Source organism: Schistocerca americana, chromosome 6 (assembly GCF_021461395.2).
Source record: "Schistocerca americana isolate TAMUIC-IGC-003095 chromosome 6, iqSchAmer2.1, whole genome shotgun sequence".
NCBI lineage: Eukaryota > Metazoa > Arthropoda > Insecta > Orthoptera > Acrididae > Schistocerca > Schistocerca americana.
In genome coordinates this window covers 89,750,518-89,768,565 of record NC_060124.1, presented here as the reverse complement: position 1 = coordinate 89,768,565, position 18,048 = coordinate 89,750,518, and the positions used below count along the sequence as shown (strand labels likewise).

The 18,048-nt window shown below is 43.4% G+C and overlaps 1 protein-coding gene across 1 annotated transcript in view; it reads left to right on the top strand.

Moving 5' to 3' along the window:
• Positions 1-18,048, top strand: part of LOC124619637 — a 382,561-nt gene that overhangs the window by 83,924 nt on the left and 280,589 nt on the right. Inside the window, exon 2 of the mRNA XM_047146152.1 lies at positions 16,638-16,677. Within this exon, the coding sequence (XP_047002108.1) occupies positions 16,638-16,677 (40 nt within the window). The remainder of the gene's footprint in view (positions 1-16,637; positions 16,678-18,048) is intronic.

Sequence of the window (18,048 nt, the reverse complement as noted above, 5' to 3'; positions counted from 1 at the left end):
AGATGGGACCTGGATAAACTGAAAGAACCAGAGGTTGTACAGAGTTTCAGGGAGAGCATAAGGGAACAATTGACAGGAATGGGGGAAAGAAATACAGTAGAAGAAGAATGGGTAGCTTTGAGGGATGAAGTAGCGAAGGCAGCAGCGGATCAAGTAGGTAAAAAGACGAGGGTTAGTAGAAATCCTTGGGTAACAGAAGAAATATTGAATTTAATTGATGAAAGGAGAAAATATAAAAATGCAGTAAATGAAGCAGGCAAAAAGGAATACAAACGTCTCAAAAATGAGATCGACAGGAAGTGCAAAATGGCTAAGCAGGGATGGCTAGAGGACAAATGTAAGGATGTACAGGATTATCTCACTAGGGGTAAGATAAACTTCTGGAAATTGAAATAAGAACACCGTGAATTCATTGTCCCAGGAAGGGGAAACTTTATTGACACATTCCTGGGGTCAGATACATCACATGATCACACTGACAGAACCACAGGCACATAGACACAGGCAACAGAGCATGCACAATGTCGGCACTAGTACAGTGTATATCCACCTTTCGCAGTAATGCAGGCTGCTATTCTCCCATGGAGACGATCGTAGAGATGCTGGATGTAGTCCTGTGGAACGGCTTGCCATGCCATTTCCACCTGGCGCCTCAGTTGGACCAGCGTTCGTGCTGGACGTGCAGACCGCGTGAGACGACGCTTCATCCAGTCCCAAACATGCTCAATGGGGGACAGATCCGGAGATCTTGCTGGCCAGGGTAGTTGACTTACACCTTCTAGAGCACGTTGGGTGGCACGGGATACATGCGGACGTGCATTGTCCTGTTGGAACAGCAAGTTCCCTTGCCGGTCTAGGAATGGTAGAACGATGGGTTCGATGACGGTTTGGATGTACCGTGCACTATTCAGTGTCCCCTCGACGATCACCAGTGGTGTACGGCCAGTGTAGGAGATCGCTCCCCACACCATGGTGCCGGGTGTTGGCCCTGTGTGCCTCGGTCGTATGCAGTCCTGATTGTGGCGCTCACCTGCACGGCGCCAAACACGCATACGACCATCATTGGCACCAAGGCAGAAGCGACTCTCATCCCTGAAGACGACACGTCTCCATTCGTCCCTCCATTCACGCCTGTCGTGACACCACTGGAGGCGGGCTGCACGATGTTGGGGCGTGAGCGGAAGACGGCCTAACGGTGTGCGGGACCGTAGCCCAGCTTCATGGAGACGGTTGCGAATGGTCCTCGCCGGTACCCCAGGAGCAACAGTGTCCCTAATTTGCTGGGAAGTGGCGGTGCGGTCCCCTACGGCACTGCGTAGGATCCTACGGTCTTGGCGTGCATCCGTGCGTCGCTTCGGTCCGGTCCCAGGTCGACGGGCACGTGCACCTTCCGCCGACCACTGGCGACAACATCGATGTACTGTGGAGACCTCACGCCCCACGTGTTGAGCAATTCGGCGGTACGTCCACCCGGCCTTCCGCATGCCCACTATACGCCCTCGCTCAAAGTCCGTCAACTGCACATACGGTTCACGTCCACGCTGTCGCGGCATACTACCAGTGTTAAAGACTGCGATGGAGCTCCGTATGCCACGGCAAACTGGCTGACACTGACGGCGGCGGTGCACAAATGCTGCACAGCTAGCGCCATTCGACTGCCAACACCGCGGTTCCTGGTGTGTCCGCTGTGCCGTGCGTGTGATCATTGCTTGTACAGCCCTCTCGCAGTGTCCGGAGCAAGTATGGTGGGTCTGACACACCGGTGTCAATGTGTTCTTTTTTCCATTTCCAGGAGTGTAGATACTGCCTACAGGAAAATTAAAGAGACCTTTGGAGATAAGAGAACGACTTGCATGAATATCAAGAGCTCAAATGGATACCCAGTTCTGAGCATAGAAGGGAAAGCAGGAAAGGTGGAAGGAGTATACAGAGGGTCTATACAAGTGCGATGTACTTGAGGACAATATTATGGAAATGGAAGAGGATGTAGATGAAGATGAAATGGGAGATACGATACTGGGTGAAGAGTTTGACAGAGCACTGAAAGACCTGAGTCGAAACAAGGCCCCCGGAGTAGACAACATTCCATTGGAACTACTGACGGCCCTGGGAGAGCCAGTCCTGACAAAACTCTACCATCTGGTGAGCAAGATGTATGAAACAGGCGAAATACCCTCAGACTTCAAGAAGAATATAATAATTCCAATCCCAAAGAAAGTAGGTGTTGACAGATGTGAAAATTACCGAACTATCAGTTTAATAAGTCACAGCTGCAAAATACTAACACGAATTCTTTACTGATGAATGGAAAAACTAGTAGATGCCAACCTCGGGGAAGATCAGTTTGGATTCCGTAGAAACACTGGAACACGTGAGGCAATACTGACCTTACGACTTAATCTTTCTTCTAAGATAAGGAAAGGCAAACCTACGTTTCTAGCATTTGTAGACTTAGAGAAAGCTTTTGACAATGTTGACTGGAATACTCTCTTTCAAATTCTAAAGGTGGCAGGGGTAAAATACAGGGAGCGAAAGGCTATTTACAATTTGTACAGAAACCAGATGGCAGTTATAAGAGTCGAGGGACATGAAAGGGAAGCAGTGGTTGGGAAGGGAGTAAGACAGGGTTGTAGCCTCTCCCCGATGTTGTTCAATCTGTATATTGAGCAAGCAGTAAAAATTTGGAATAGGTATTAAAATCCATGGAGAAGAAATAAAAACTTTGAGGTTCGCCGATGACATTGTAATTCTGTCAGAGACTGCAAAGGACTTGGAAGAGTAGCTGAACGGAATGGACAGTGTCTTGAAAGGAGGGTATAAGATGAACATCAACAAAAGCAAAACGAGGATCATAGAATGTAGTCGAATTAAGTCGGGTGATGCTGAGGGAATTAGATTACGAAATGAGACACTTAAAGTAGTAAAGGAGTTTTGCTATTTGGGGAGCAAAATTACTGATGATGGTCGAAGTAGAGAGAATATAAAATGTAGACTGGCAATGGCAAGGAAAGCGTTTCTGAAGAAGAGAAATTTATTAACATCGAGTATAGATTTAAGTGTCAGGAAGTCATTTTTGAAAGTATTTGTATGGAGTGTAGTCATGTATGGAAGTGAAACATGGACTATAAATAGTTTGGACAAGAAGAGAATAGAAGCTTTCGAAATGTGGTGCTACAGAAGAATGCTGAAGATTAGATGGGTAGATCACATAACTAATGAGGAAGTATTGAATAGGATTGGGGAGAAGAGAAGTTTGTGGCACAACTTGACCAGCAGAAGGGATAGGTTGGTAGGACATGTTCTGAGGCATCAAGGGATCACCAATTTAGTATTGGAGGGCAGCGTGGAGGGTAAAAATCGTAGAGGGAGACCAAGAGATAAATACACTAAGCAGATTCAGAAGGATGTAGGTTGCAGTAAGTACTGGAAGATGAAGAAGCTTGCACAGGATAGAGTAGCATGGAGAGCTGCATCAAATCAGTCTCAGGACTGAAGACCACAACAACAACAACAAACATTTTATTTTGTCTGTTATTATTTTTATGATGTATTTCATGTACTGACGTGTTCCATGAACTATGAGATTTTCTCCTCAGTTTGTTCCTACAGAACTAAACGTGTACGAGGGGCGTTTGAAAAGTCCGTGCAAAGTCCGAGAGTTGGCACCACCGGCGCGTATCGAAGTCATGTTTAGTTAGTAGCATCTTTGGAAAGAACGCACACCAAGTTTCAGCCATATTGATCTATTTCTGTGTGTTTGGCATTCGTGTGAATCAAGGAAGTCGAGTGACTGTCAAAAAATAGACGAAGAAGAATTTCGTGCGTTGATTAAACATTATTTTATGAAAGGCAACACGCCTCAGGAGATTGAAGATATGCTTGATAAACATTGTTGACTCTGCACCTTCGATTAGAGCAGTTTATAAGTGGTTTCAAAATTTTCAGAGTGGCCATATGGGCCCAAGTGATGCTGAACGTTATGGACGCCCTGTGGAGGTCACGACTCCAGAAATCATTGATAAAATCCATGATATGGTGATGGATGAGTGAAGATGCGTGAGACTGCTAGTGCTGTGGGCATCTCGAATGAATGGGTGCATAATATTTTGCATAAATATTTGGACATGAGAAAGCTATCTGCAAGATGGGTTCCACGATTGCTCACGCTTGACCAAAGACGGAATCGTGTGAAGTGTTGCAAGGATGGTTTGGAGATGTTCAAGAAGAATCCGCAGGACTTTAAGCATCGTTTCGTCACTGTGGATGAAACATTGATACATTACTATACTCCTGAGACCAAACAAAAATCTAAACAATGGATTACCAAGGTGGAACCTGCACCAAAAAAGGCGAAGACCATTCCTTCGGCCAGAAAGGTTATGGCGACTGACTTTTGGGATTCGCAAGGGATAATCCTCATCAACTATCTGGAAAAGGGTAAAACTATTACAGGTGCATATTATTCATCGTTATTGGACCGTTTGAAACCGAGCTGCAAGAAAAACACCGGCGATTGGACCGCATAAAAGTCCTTTTCCATCACGACGATGCACCAGCACACACCTAAGCAGTTGTGGTCGCAAAATTAATGTAAATAGGACTCCAACTCGTTTCATACCCCCCCCCCCCCCCCTATTCTCCAGACTTGGCTCCCTCAGACTACTGTTTGTTCCCCAATTTGAAGAAATGGCTGGTGGGACAAAGATTTTATTCAAACGAGGAGGTGATTGCAACAACTAATAGCTATTTTGCAGACTTGGACAATTCCTATTATTCGGAAGGGATCAACAAATTAGAACAGCGTTGGAAGAAGTGTATAAGTCTAAAAGGAGACCAAGTCGAAAAGTAAAAAAGTTTTACCTCTAACACGTAAGTAGTTTTTATTTTTGCACAGACTTTTCAAATGCCCCTCGTAAAGTAAAATAAATAAATAATAGTGAAGCATCCAGAAGGGGAGGAGGAAACTAAATGAGACTACACGGATTGACATAGTTTAGGCTGTTTCATTAATTACAAAAAAGAGTCAAATTTACAGAGATGTGGCAGTATGAGCTCATTTTCCAGTATAACACTGCGTCCCCTCTGGTCTGGGTGCTTATAGTGAAGGCCTTATGTAGTGTCGTCGTATCCTCTCCTGGGACAAATGCCCCACAACTGTTATAACTGATCCCTAATATCCTGGGTACTGGCACAGGAACAGTCTTGACACCTGAGATGGTCTCACATTTTCTGTGTGGCACAGATGTGGGGATCTTGCTGTCCAGTACTTCAACATCATGCAGACTGTTCATAGACGCGTTCCATGTGTGCAAGTGCTGTTGAAAAGATGACACCACAATACTGTCGCATGGAACATGAGGATGCAGGATGTCCGTGGCATACAGTTGTGCTGTCGGAGTTCCCTCAATCACTACTAGCCGTGACGTGAAGTCGTACCCAATGGCTCCCCACACCATGAGTAACACCTCTGTGCCTCTTCAAAACATTGGAAGAATGGGACCTCTCCCGAGATCGTCACCATACCCGCCGAGATGGGCGCAGCCTCGAATCTCCCGCGGGCAGAAAAATGGTACCGAATCCTCCCAATCCCGGAAGGATCTGAAAAACGATGGGACCGAATCCTCCCGTTTGAAGCAGGTAGCAGTTCTAAACGTTATGGCTGGCCGTAGTGGCCGAGCAGTTCTAGGCGCTTCAGTCTAGAACCGCGCGACCGCTACGGTCGCAGGTTCGAATCCTGCCTCGGGCATGGATGTGTGTGATGTCCTCAGGTTAGTTAGGTTTAAGTAGTTCTAAGGTGAAGGGGACTGATGACCTCAGATGTTAAGTCCCATAGTGCTCAGAGCCATTCTAAACATTATGAATACTCCAAGCAGGCAAAGGGAAGCATATGAAATTATAGTAGAAGATGTAAAAATTTTTCGAGTGTATTGTATGTTTAAAAGTTGTATGTTATTTAGATATTTATTTTTAGAAACTGGAATCATTTATAGCCTTGATTTCTTCATGATTAATTTATTAAAATAGCAAATCATGATTTCGCAACACATATTCTATTTCAGTGTTCATTTTATGAAGTATGGTTACATTTCCAGCAAATCTATATACACAATAAATTGATAAGTGTCCGATGTCTCAATATAGGAGATGGTTAAGAAAAATAAATTTGAATGGTCTACAGAAGCGCAATAGACGGCAAAAAATGTTTTTATAATTTCTTCTGTGTGCCTGTTCGTGCTCGCATTATGCAAAAAGTAACGCACAAAAGTTGGATGCTGTTTTGACACTTATATTGTTGCGGGTCTAATGTAAAATCTGGTATATACTACTTCTTTATAAGCAGCCTAGAAGCAGAGTTATAACAGCTTTACCACAAGACCGTGCGAGGATGCCAGTGTCGTAGATAGGGGTTGGCCAGAGGGTCGGAACTTGCCACCCGCAGCTGCAGCCAGCACCCTGCTGGGGCACAGCCACAAAACTATTGTGGATTGAACACGATATTACAAAAAGCATAAATGTTGACCTTGTAATTGATAAATTACACAGAAAAAGCCCGAATACTGTAGGTCTACTTTGATGAAAGCTCCTAAGGTCTTGAAAATAAGCTTTAAAGAAAATGCATGTGGAAAATCAGTTCGTTTAGCTCAAATGGTTCACCACAAGGAAGCGAACTGATCCACACCCTAAAAATATTTACGTTTGAATTTTTTTAAATTTGTTATATTTTGCATTTTTAAGTATATTTACAAAAAAATCATTTTATCCTAATATGTTTATGTACACCTAAAAATCACAATGACTTATTGTGAATTTTTACCATCTTCGAAATTTGCCACTTGCTGTTCCATAAATTTCGAGTGTGGGCCATTTCTTTCCTTTTTCTTCGTTTTCGACGAATTTATTGCAATTTTAGAATCGAGCTGAATTTGTTTCAGCACTTAGCGAACTGCGAAGTGGCCGCAGGCAGCTGTGGTGATTAGTGCACACAATGTTCTGTCGCAGTGTGTCAGTTTGGGAGGATTCGGTCCTGTTACCTGCTCACCTACCTGGTTTCAGGAGGATTCGGGGCTGCGCCCGCCGAGATAGTCATCACGGTTAGAGCAGAAGCTCAATTTATCGGTGAACACAATGCGACACCATTCATCAGCATTCCATTTTATTCGGTCATGGCACCTCTCCAAATGCAGTCGTTTGTATTGTGGTGTTAACTGCAGCCTACGCATAGGGCGGTAATTCTGTTGTCCGGTTGCTGCAAGTGTGGCCAATGGTGTGGGATGATTCAGAATGTTGCAGCAGTCCATTGCTTGTTGTTAGAAGGCAGACGCTGATGAGAAGGAGCTGTGATATGCTAGGTACACAATATTGGGATTGTCCCATTTGGTCATCAGACGTGATCTACCGGAAGCTAGACGACGAGTATGCCTGCTTGGAGCCACTGTCACATCCGAGTGTACTGAAGTTTTCTTTAAAAACTATTTTCGTTTGGTTTTATTCTGAACTCCTACTGGCTCGGTTGGTTAGTTGTAACTTTGCTATCGCTTAGCTCTTGATGACTGTGTGAAGTTCCAACTGCGAGAGAAACCAAATATACCTGGCTGCTGGAATACAACATGAATTTGGCGCTGTTTTATAATCTTTCTAAAAATTGTGCAAGCTGATTAAATCGTGAACTCTGCTATTAATCACTTTAATTAAACCAAACGGTCCCTGTGCGTTGATGAGCTGCCTAATAATTCTGTTCATTAAATGTTGATAAATCTCGTAGCAAAACTGATTCTGAAATGAAAATGTCTTACCTCGTAATGTAATTGCTTAGAAAAGCGGTGCTTGCTGCTCTCTGTGCGTCAACTGAAAATTTCTAACTACAGTTGCTAAGAGCGTAGTGCAATGTTCAAGACAACAAGTAAACTATTTTGTACACGTAATTGAGCGAGACACTCTTTAAATAAAAATGACTTGGATCGAGGATGTGCACATTGCTCTTAGGTGAAATCTTCCTGTAACAGACTGTTTTTAAACTATCTAATATATTATTAATTGCATGAAATTCATATTACAACATTCAGTAATATTGACAAAGGGCAACATTTATATCTCACAAATGTTAAACGAATAACTGATAAACATAAAACATCGCAGTGAAAAATCTAAAGTTTCCTGCTATGGATCCTTCATTCAACAATGATTCTGAACTGGTCGTGAGTTCATATATGGCTCTGAGCACTATGGGACTTAACATCTGGGGTCATCAGTCCCGTTGAACTTAGAACTAGTTAAACCTAACTAACTTAAGGACAACACACACAGCCATGCCCGAGGCAGGATTCGAACCTGCGACCGTAGCGGTCGCGCGGTTCCAGACTGAAGCGCCTAGAACCGCTCGGCCACACCGGCCGGCGCTCGTGAGTTTAGTGCCACTAAATAAAAAATACAGGGTGCGGCATAACCGACTAAGCAGTTTTAAGGGGCAATAAAAAGTAAATCTGGATGTATAGAGAAAAAAATTTTTCAGTTACTAAATTAGTGCAATATACCGTTTTACATTCATTTAGTTTCGAAAATAATGTCGTCAAGATGGCGGCCGTTAGCGCCAATACATTGTTGTAGACGATCCCTGAAGTTTCGAGCAGCTCTTGCACACGTACCGCGGGGTAGCATTCACTTCGTTAATAATCCGCTCTTTTAACTCTGGTAGGGTGTGAGGGCGGCTTTTGAAAACCTTTTCCTTCAGATATCCCCAAAGAAATTAGTTACAAATGGTCAAATCTGATGACCGCGCAGGCCACCCGGCATCACCCTCAAAGTCGTCTTGGAAACATTTCTCTCGAAACATCAAGTGAAATTCGAACTGTGTGAGCCGTGGCTCCATCCTGTTGGAACCAAAAGTCCACCAATCCATGTTCTTAAACAGTATCGTCCACTCTGGGTTGCAGAAAATTTTGCAACATTGAAACATAATGTGTGAATTCACTGTCACAGTCACTCCTTCCTCCTCAAGAAAGTAAGGGCCTACCACGCCAACTTGATATGACACACCACACTTTAGGAGATCGTTTCGATCTTTCATGAATAATTCGGGGGTTATTTTCAGCCTAGTATCGAAAGTTTTGCTTATTCACGCACCCACTAAAGTTCGTTAAGTAGCGATCACAGATCTGTTGTTTTCGTAATAAGCGCGAACGGCAAAACCACGATGTGCACCGGTTTAGACCGTGTTGGCTTCTGAAATGCGGTCAACGACTGAACAAAGGCAGACAACGTGCAACTGCCTACCCCCAACACAGCCCCAGCGGTAATCGATCGAAACTGCTTAGTCGGTTCTGCCGCACCCTGTATTACCTTCATTCCTCTTCATTCACTTTTCTAATCTCATTTCATTCTAAAGCACTAATCGAGTCTTCCTCCTCTGTTTCACAATATTCAAACACAAATAATTTTACATAAGCACAGATGCTATTAACTAGCCGGCCGGTGTGGCCGTGCGGTTCTAGGCGCTTCAGTCTGGAGCCGCGTGACCGCTACGGTCGCAGGTTCGAATCCTGCCTCGGGCATGGATGTGTGTGATGTTCTTAGGTTAGTTAGGTTTAAGTAGTTCTAAGTTCTAGGGGACTGATGACCACAGATGTTAAGTCCCATAGTGCTCAGAGCCATTTGAACCATTTTTTTGCTATTAACTTTACGTGTACATTGCCACGAGTCCTCTACTCGGCGTTTCTCACTACTACTCTAACGATAGAACTCTTGGGCTCCTCGCTGGCAAGCAGCGGTGACAAAAACAAGCACATCTTCCAGCGACACGGTTACTCTGACCAAAGACTGCGCGCGAATAATAAGCAATTCGAAATTGTCGCTCAGCGTTTGAAACATCCAAAGTATGAACAAATTCCAGAAATTCAAACAACAAACTCCCAATTGACCTGTTTCAGCCCCATAAATTTGGATGTTGCATGATTCGAACAGCCGGTCAAAGTGAGATACACAGTGAGACCGCTTTCAAACTCTGTCAGGTGCTGATAACGCTCTCTTACACGTTTAGGCGCCATCTCTGACCTCAGTGGTCACTCAACTCCTGTCGTTATTCACGCTCCTTGTATACCGTGGCAGGCCTGGTGACAGTACGAAACACGGACAACACTAATGCACTCTGGTGCCCGTTGTGTGTAGCACAGAGAATCACAGCTCTAATCACAGCCTAACATAACAGTCGCGACACTCACTGCTGTAAAAGTTGTTGCCGTTTGACAGATGGAGCGACACTAGCGCTCCAAGCGGCGGGCAAGGTGAACGTCAGACGCGTCGTAAGCATAATGTTTGTTTGCATCCATTTCCTACGTAATTTCCGATTTATTCGAGTTATTTTCTTGCCTCCAAGAGTTTGTGTGGTATCAGAAGGCATATACGTTTCTAAAAATGATTCTAAAATATGCGCAAGTATGGACAAAAACCATGAATAGAGTGGCAAGCTACAACACATTCGTGAAGAAACACTTGTGACATTGGACAGAATTGCAGCTTACCACGTTGATATCAAAAGAATATAAACACACAGATTCACATGTAAGAAGCACAGACACGTACCTCTACATGCAAAAGCGATCGACAGCTCGTTTATCGTTCTGTAGGCTTACTGTGTTTGTCATTGTCTCCTGTTGCCACAAGTACGACCTTCATCTTTATATTATTCTAAGTGTGACAAGCAACTGCCAAATAGTGGGAGACATATGCTGAAAACACTATAATGAGCTGATTACATTACATTTCACGAAAAACCAAATATTTGAATAATTTTCAAACAATCTGTCTGTAGGCACTTTCCTTGTCCCGTAATAGTTTCGCTTCTGGGCATTCTGACACTTCACACGCTTTTGTAAGACACGAACAGCTACACTTAATTTAACCACTTCATCGTCAAAGCAGGTCTGTGTTGATGATTCACACGAATCTGGCACTGATACATGGAGAGTCGAACTGGCTGCTTCTGTGTCATAGGACTGTTTTACAGCTTTAGATTGACTGTCGAATCTTTGTGGCAGTTTCTTCTTCATCGTCAGCTGAGGGGGTTTATTTGGAATGTCAAACAGTGTGGGTACTGCATTCGAAACGAGTTTGTTATTGTCTGCGTTCATGAACCGGTTTTGTTCGAAATGTAGCGAACAAAAGCTAATATTATTATACAGGTAAACTGGGTCTTTCTTCATAAGGTCTTCTCGTCTGCTATTAACAAGCCATTTTCTGCTCCTAAAACGAAACATTCGTCATTTATACACATATAGTTTGCAAATGAATCCTGACGATACAGTTTAGTAACATGATGGTATATACCTTCCAGGATCCTTAGGAAACCTAAAAAACGACAGCTGTGGTGTCTTCTTCCTGTTGTTGCTGCAATTTATTGCGCTACAAACGTTCCCGATGGTAAAAATCATTGTATAAATCAAAATAAACAATCACTATTCGCTTTCACGATCGCGCCGAACTCACAGTTCAACCTACCGGCCGCTTGGGGCGCTGCTGGCGCTGTAGCAACAAAATAAAGGCGAAGTGTCGCGACTGTTATGTTAGACTGTGGCTCTAATTATGTACCCGTCGATAATGTGTTCGTGTACGAGGTTACGTTGACATCCGACCAGATCTTCTGGGTGTTTAACTTTTTTTTGTTAGGCGCTATGTATACACTTCCGCTTTAGAGAGAAATAATGCGCAGCTGAAGTGAAGAGAAAACCTGTAGTCAAGTCTGGTGATCGCGTCCATTTACCTGTAGTGGGGAAGATACAAAATAGTTGCGTGAAGGATTGTAATATTTGGAAGATAAACAGATGTAATAACATTTTGTAACGACTGATTCGAGTGGGACTAAGCGTTCGTCAAATTTAATACTAGTAAAAATGTTTAGATGGTATTAAGTAAGGAAAATGAGGCATTCAACTCCACAGAAGGTAGAAAATTTACTTATAAGGGTGGCAGCACGGTATTCAGACCAGATCGTAGCAGGGTTCGACCATTAGCACTTTCTCAGTACCGGCCCAGTACTTGTCCATGTCCGCAGAATCTAGACAATTTTAGTTGTGTTCAAAAATTTATATCTTGGAAAATATTGAACATATAAATACAAAATTAACACTATTTCAAGACCATTTTGTCATCTTTAATATGCAACTATAAACAAAATCCTGTCTGGTATAACATGGACGAATTATACTATTATACATGACATTGTTTCCGTAAAATCTAAGAAGTCATACATTCATGTAGGAAGAGGTTATGAATTCATAAATATATAATGATCAGTGCTGAATATCATATTTAATTACAATAACACTTTCTACTTGGATTTACACCGCATTTTCGTAAGAAATATTTTAAAACGGGGTTCCAAAAGCAACGCCATACAGCACTGTTCGCACTGATAACGTGTCTCTTTGCGAGATGCTTTTCCACTTTCTTTGATTTTTAAGAACAAATGTATAACATACACGAGAGGCATATTTTTTGCTTATGGGTGGCAAATGTTGCAGGAAATGCCTACAGATCCGTTTTGGTTATTTGGAGCTGTTAGCAAGATTGGTAATGAAATCCGTAATTGTCAGTATTTTGGTCTGAAATGAACAGTGACTCATACCGAACAAAATACCGCGAAAACAAGACGCACTTTCACGCCATCTATCCGTGGAACTAATAAATAACAGTATAAACATCGTGCATATATCTATTGTCAGAGCTGCAGAAACTCGCATGTCTATAGTCAGAGCTACCTAAACAACTAACGCTTTTGGAAGGGAGCGCGACCCGTAGAATCTAAAGATCGTGTATCATTCGACTTTTGATACTGTCAACAATGTTTGACTTTTATGGTGACATTACTTCGGGGCTTAGACATGATTACACAACGATGAATGAAGTGTACACCACGCCTACGAGTCTTTTCCCGCATCTGCAACGGTGAGTTGCGTTATGCTCGCTAGCTTGCTGCATGATTTTCTTAATGCTGTATAGAAATTCGCCAACAGCCGTCTGACGGCGAATGCGTGTATAAAACTTTTCAAAAGTGGAGAATTCTGCGTTGATATGTGTTTCAGTAGCCTGACTTTTCATGAGTCAAGTCCTGCGTGACACGAGTATTTTAACAGGCATCTGTAGAAGCGATTACTGAGCTTTGGGCTATGTGCTTAATTTTCCATGGGTTTCGCGAGTTCGTAAGAGGGTGTAATGGGAAGACGATTACACTGTAGTGGCTCCCGCGAATGTTCGTTTGATTCGGATGAAGAGCACAAGTTTCTTAGATATGAATCTTTGTACTAATTTATTGGAGGACGCAAGACCTCAACAAATTACAAGGGTCACTGCAAAACTCATGGGAACTATTTTTTGTCTCGTAAATGTTAAGGAATTAAAAAATTCTTAAATATGCTAATGGAAGGTTAGTTCATACGTAAACACTACGTGTAGGGTGATAAATGAACACGCACACGCACACATACATACATACACACACACACACACAACCATAAAGATTCAAAGTGCGTTCCATAAGTAATGCGACCAATTTTTTTCTGACGCAACGGTACACCACAGCGTGTTGTAACGGGATGGGCTAAGTGGAAGGGGGTGTTAGCTTCAAAACGCTCTTTGTGTCATTCGGTTGCAAGCTGCTGGAGAGTCAGGACGTGCGTTTCCGTCAACCCCGTTTTGAGTTTATGTAACACGGCACAATGGATCATCTGTAAAGAAACGGTACGCTATCAAATTTTGCTTTAAACTTGGGAGGTCTGCCACTGAAACGTTTCCATTACTTCGGCATGCCTTTGGGACTGATTGCTTGTCCAAATCACAAGTTTTCCGATGGCACAAGTCGTTCATGGGGGACCGAGAGGAGATCACCGACGAACCTCGAAGTGTACGGCCATCAACCGCACGAGTCGACGAAAATGTGACGCGTGTGAGCGATTGTTTGAACTCTGACAGACGGCTGAGCCTTCAATTGATAGCACAAACTCTAAACATGTGAAAAACAACCGTTCTCCGCATTGTGACCGAAGATTTGAACATGAGAAGAGTGTGTGCCAAACTCGTTTCAAAAGTGTTGACCGACGAACACAAGCACATGCGAGTGCTTTGGTGCTGAGAAATGTTGGAAATGTGTGAAAATTATCCTCATTTTTTTAAACTCAGTTATCAATGGTGATGAGTCGTGGAGTTTTGAGTACGACCCTGAGACAAAAAGGCAGAGTTTAGAGTGGCTCACCCCATCATCGCCCCATCGCAAGAAGGCATGCATGAGCAAGTCCAGGATCAAAACCATGCTCATTGTCTTCTTTGACGTCAAAGGCGTAGTCCACCACGAATTCGTACCTACTGGGACTACAGTGAACTCAGCTTTCTACTTGGAGGTGCTCAAAAGACTGAAAAGGAGGGTTTCGTGCTGCCGAAGCGACATCAAGGACACGCGGAAAGTTCACCACGACAACGCGCTGAGTCACAGCGCCTTCATTGTCAACGACTTCCTGGCTGGGACCAAGATCCAATTGGTTCCCTGGCCTCCCTACAGTCCTAACCTGACTCCTGACTTTTTTTTGTTTCCATGGATAAAAAGGAGTCATAAAGGAAAACATTGGGACATGATTGAAAGCATCCAGACGCATGTTACATCAGCTCTAAAGGACATTCGGGAAAAGGCATTCCAGGATGCCTTCCAGGTATGGAAACACTGCCTGCAGAAGTGTATCAACGCAAGAGGGTGCTATTTTGAAATTTTTTGATTATTTGTACGAATATAGTCAATAAATTATTATTTTTTATGAATTTGGTCGCATTACTTATGGAACGCACCTTGTATAGCACGAAAAAAAGACGAAACAAATTTTGTCGTTTCAAACGTGTTTCACTGTCAGTTGCAACAGTACACAATAGCACAGTGCGGGAACACGGACCTGTGATATCTTAGAGTCTCTCGAAATAGTCTCCCAATGAATCAATCACACACTGCCAACGCTGCGGAAGACGCCGAATACCCATAGCCTCACCATCAGCAAATCGTCGGACGTCACGGTCACTGCTGTGACATTGTCTTCGGGTGTTCGAATGTGTGTTACTCGCAAAGGCTCTTTCAGCTTTCGTATGAGGTCATAGACGCAAGGTGATAAGTCTGGCGAATGTAGTGGATACTCCAGTACTTCCCGTCGCCATCGCGCGAGGAGATACCGCATAACGCTGCCGTATGGGCTCTCGCGTTGTCCTGGAGTATCAATGTCTCATGTAGACGTTCGGAGCTTTTCTCCCGAATAGCCTGTCGTAGGTGTCGTTGCAGGAAAGTGCGCCAGTATTAAAGTGCATTAATAGTTTTGTCACTGTTCCTCGTTGCATTATCGCGCATTCCCTTCCACGGTGGACTGCACTATTTATGTAAGGGCGCTGATCAAGTCGGGTAACATCCATAATGAATGGGTGCTCTACTCACGCTGTGATCTCCATTTCCGCTTCAATCTCGTGGAAAGGACTGCCGTTTAGCGTTACGTCACGTTACTGTGTATTCTTGGGGCGACTGCTGATGCCGTGGAGTGCGCTTAATTTGTGATGTACTTTTACAATTGACGGTAAAACACGTTTGCAACGACAAACTTTTTTTCATCTTTTTTCTCCTACTATATCTTTATGGCGATGTGTGTGTTCATCCGTCTCCTTACCGGTAACGTTTACATATGAACTAACCTCTCAACTGCCTATTTCAGAATTTTTTCATTCGTTACCATTTTCGAGACAAAAAATAGTTGCCATGACGTTTGCAATCACCCACGTAGTTTTTAACAGAGCAGATGGATACTTATTTGTGGTGTAATCACCCTCTTCTCTTGCCTATCTTTCATTTTAAAGTAAAGATATGGACCGTCAGGACCGCAGCGTCGGATGAACTCTTGCAGTGAAAGGTGGGGAGGTGAGATCTGCAGGTTGCTGTGTCGTTGAAATCGTCGCCATTTTCACCAAACCAGATGAACGCAAGCCAGGGTGTTCTTGGGCGTACCTGAAGCTATGCTAGCCACCTCAGGTGGGAGTTCTTTTTTATAGAGACGTTGATGTAACTTCCTACAGATTGGAGAACCCTGCAACTAATATTATACGGCGATACACATCTGGAAAAATTTTCAGTAGGCAGACAAGGTTACAGTTTCAGAAAAAAATGTATTACTACCAACATAGTGAAGTAAAACATATCATACTCAGCTGCTGAGTACCATTTTCTGTATTTGTAGCGACGTTATAGTAACATTCAGCAAGTGCGTTACGAATTCGGTGTTATCATTACTTGATGAAGGTGTTAAAAAACAAAGGAAGACTAGACTAGGGTTTGCGAAGCCCAGGGTCGTTCTGGGGATGGAAGGAGAAGGAAATCGGCCGTGTATTTTTCAAAGGCGCCACCTTCCCATTTGCCTTAACCACTTTAACTAAACCACATTGAAACCTAAATCTGGATGGCTGGATGGGCATTGAAACTGTGGTGCTCCCCAATGCAATGTAGTGTCTTACCGTTGTTGATAAAGGTATTGTGTGGTTTATCTAAAATGCCCATTACTTAACACGTTTACAATCCGTTGCACTGAATTAGTCTCATCCCTGCTATTGTCACTAATTTTATCTCTTTTTTTCAGGGTCACCAGTGCTGGCCTGAAGTACCTGTTAACGATACAGGTGAGTTGCAAAACATTCACTACCTAGTGTCAGAAGTACGAAGGTTGAATGAAAAGTAATGCCTTCACCTTCGTTAACTGGGTTTGGAAGGGAATATTTTAATAAATCAAACGCAGAAAAAATCCTTAGAATGTGATCTTTAATTACCAATATTCACTTTTCCACATAATCGCTAGCCAATTGGATACATTTCTGCCAACGATTGACAAGTTTTCTGAAGCCGTCACAGGAGAAGTCGACATTCTGTTTCCGCAACCACAGTCTCAAAGTTGTGTCAACGTCTTCATCAGAAGCATGATGATGTCCCCGCACATGCTCTTTCATTATCGGGAACAGATGGAAGTCAGACAATGCTAAATCTGGACTGTATGGAGGGTGCCGTACGGTGGTGAGATTCAGTCTCTGAAGTTCTACTGTCGTGGCACGTGAAGTATGTGATTTGGCATTGTCATGCTGTAGGAAAACATTTCCCGCTTTCTTTCGGACCCTTTTTAGCCGTCGTTTCAGAGTTCGCAGCGTTGTGATGTAACGCTATGAATTTATTGTTTTTCCACGATCAAGGAAATCAACATGGATAACACCATCTGCGTCCCAGAACGCTGTGGCCATGATTTTTCCAGCTGAGGGTTGCGTCTTGAATTTCTTTTTCTGGGGCGAGTCTTGTTGTCGATATTCCATAGACTGACGTTTTCATCCCCGGGTCGTACTGGTGTACCCACGTTTCGTCTCCTGTCACAATTGAATGGAGAAAGGCGTCACCTTCATTCTCGTAACGCGAGAGGAGTTCCTGGCAAATTTCAAGTCTGTGCGCTTTCATTTCAGGGGTCAGAATCTGGGTTATCCATCGTGCACAGATCTTCCGATTGCCAAACAAAGCAATAATGTGACACACACGTTCTTGTGAAATGCCGATTGAGCTTGCAGTTTCCCTTTGAGTGATACGACGGTCGTCCTGAAGCAATCTGTCAACATTTTGCTTGTCAACATTTTGCTTGTGGAACTCGATGGTTGCTGTCACAGGCCGTCCAACTCTTTGTTTGTCACGAAGGTCAGATGTTCCCGCATCAAAATCTCTAACTTTCTCGCCCAACGACACACAGTACTCACATCAACACAATCACCATAAACTGCTTTCATTATCTGATGAATCTCCTTTTTGACACCTTCCGCTGTCAAGAATTCAATGACTGCACGTTGGTTAAATCGCATTGGCCGACCGTATGCTCAGGGTTCCATACTTTACACTGTAACAGCACGACCGTTCAATGTTAAGGCTTCCCGCCAACTGGAGCGGTAGAAAAGAGGCTACGGAACACGCCAGTACTTGCCGCATGCCATTGCTGTCAACTGTTGAAGAGTTACGAAGGTGGT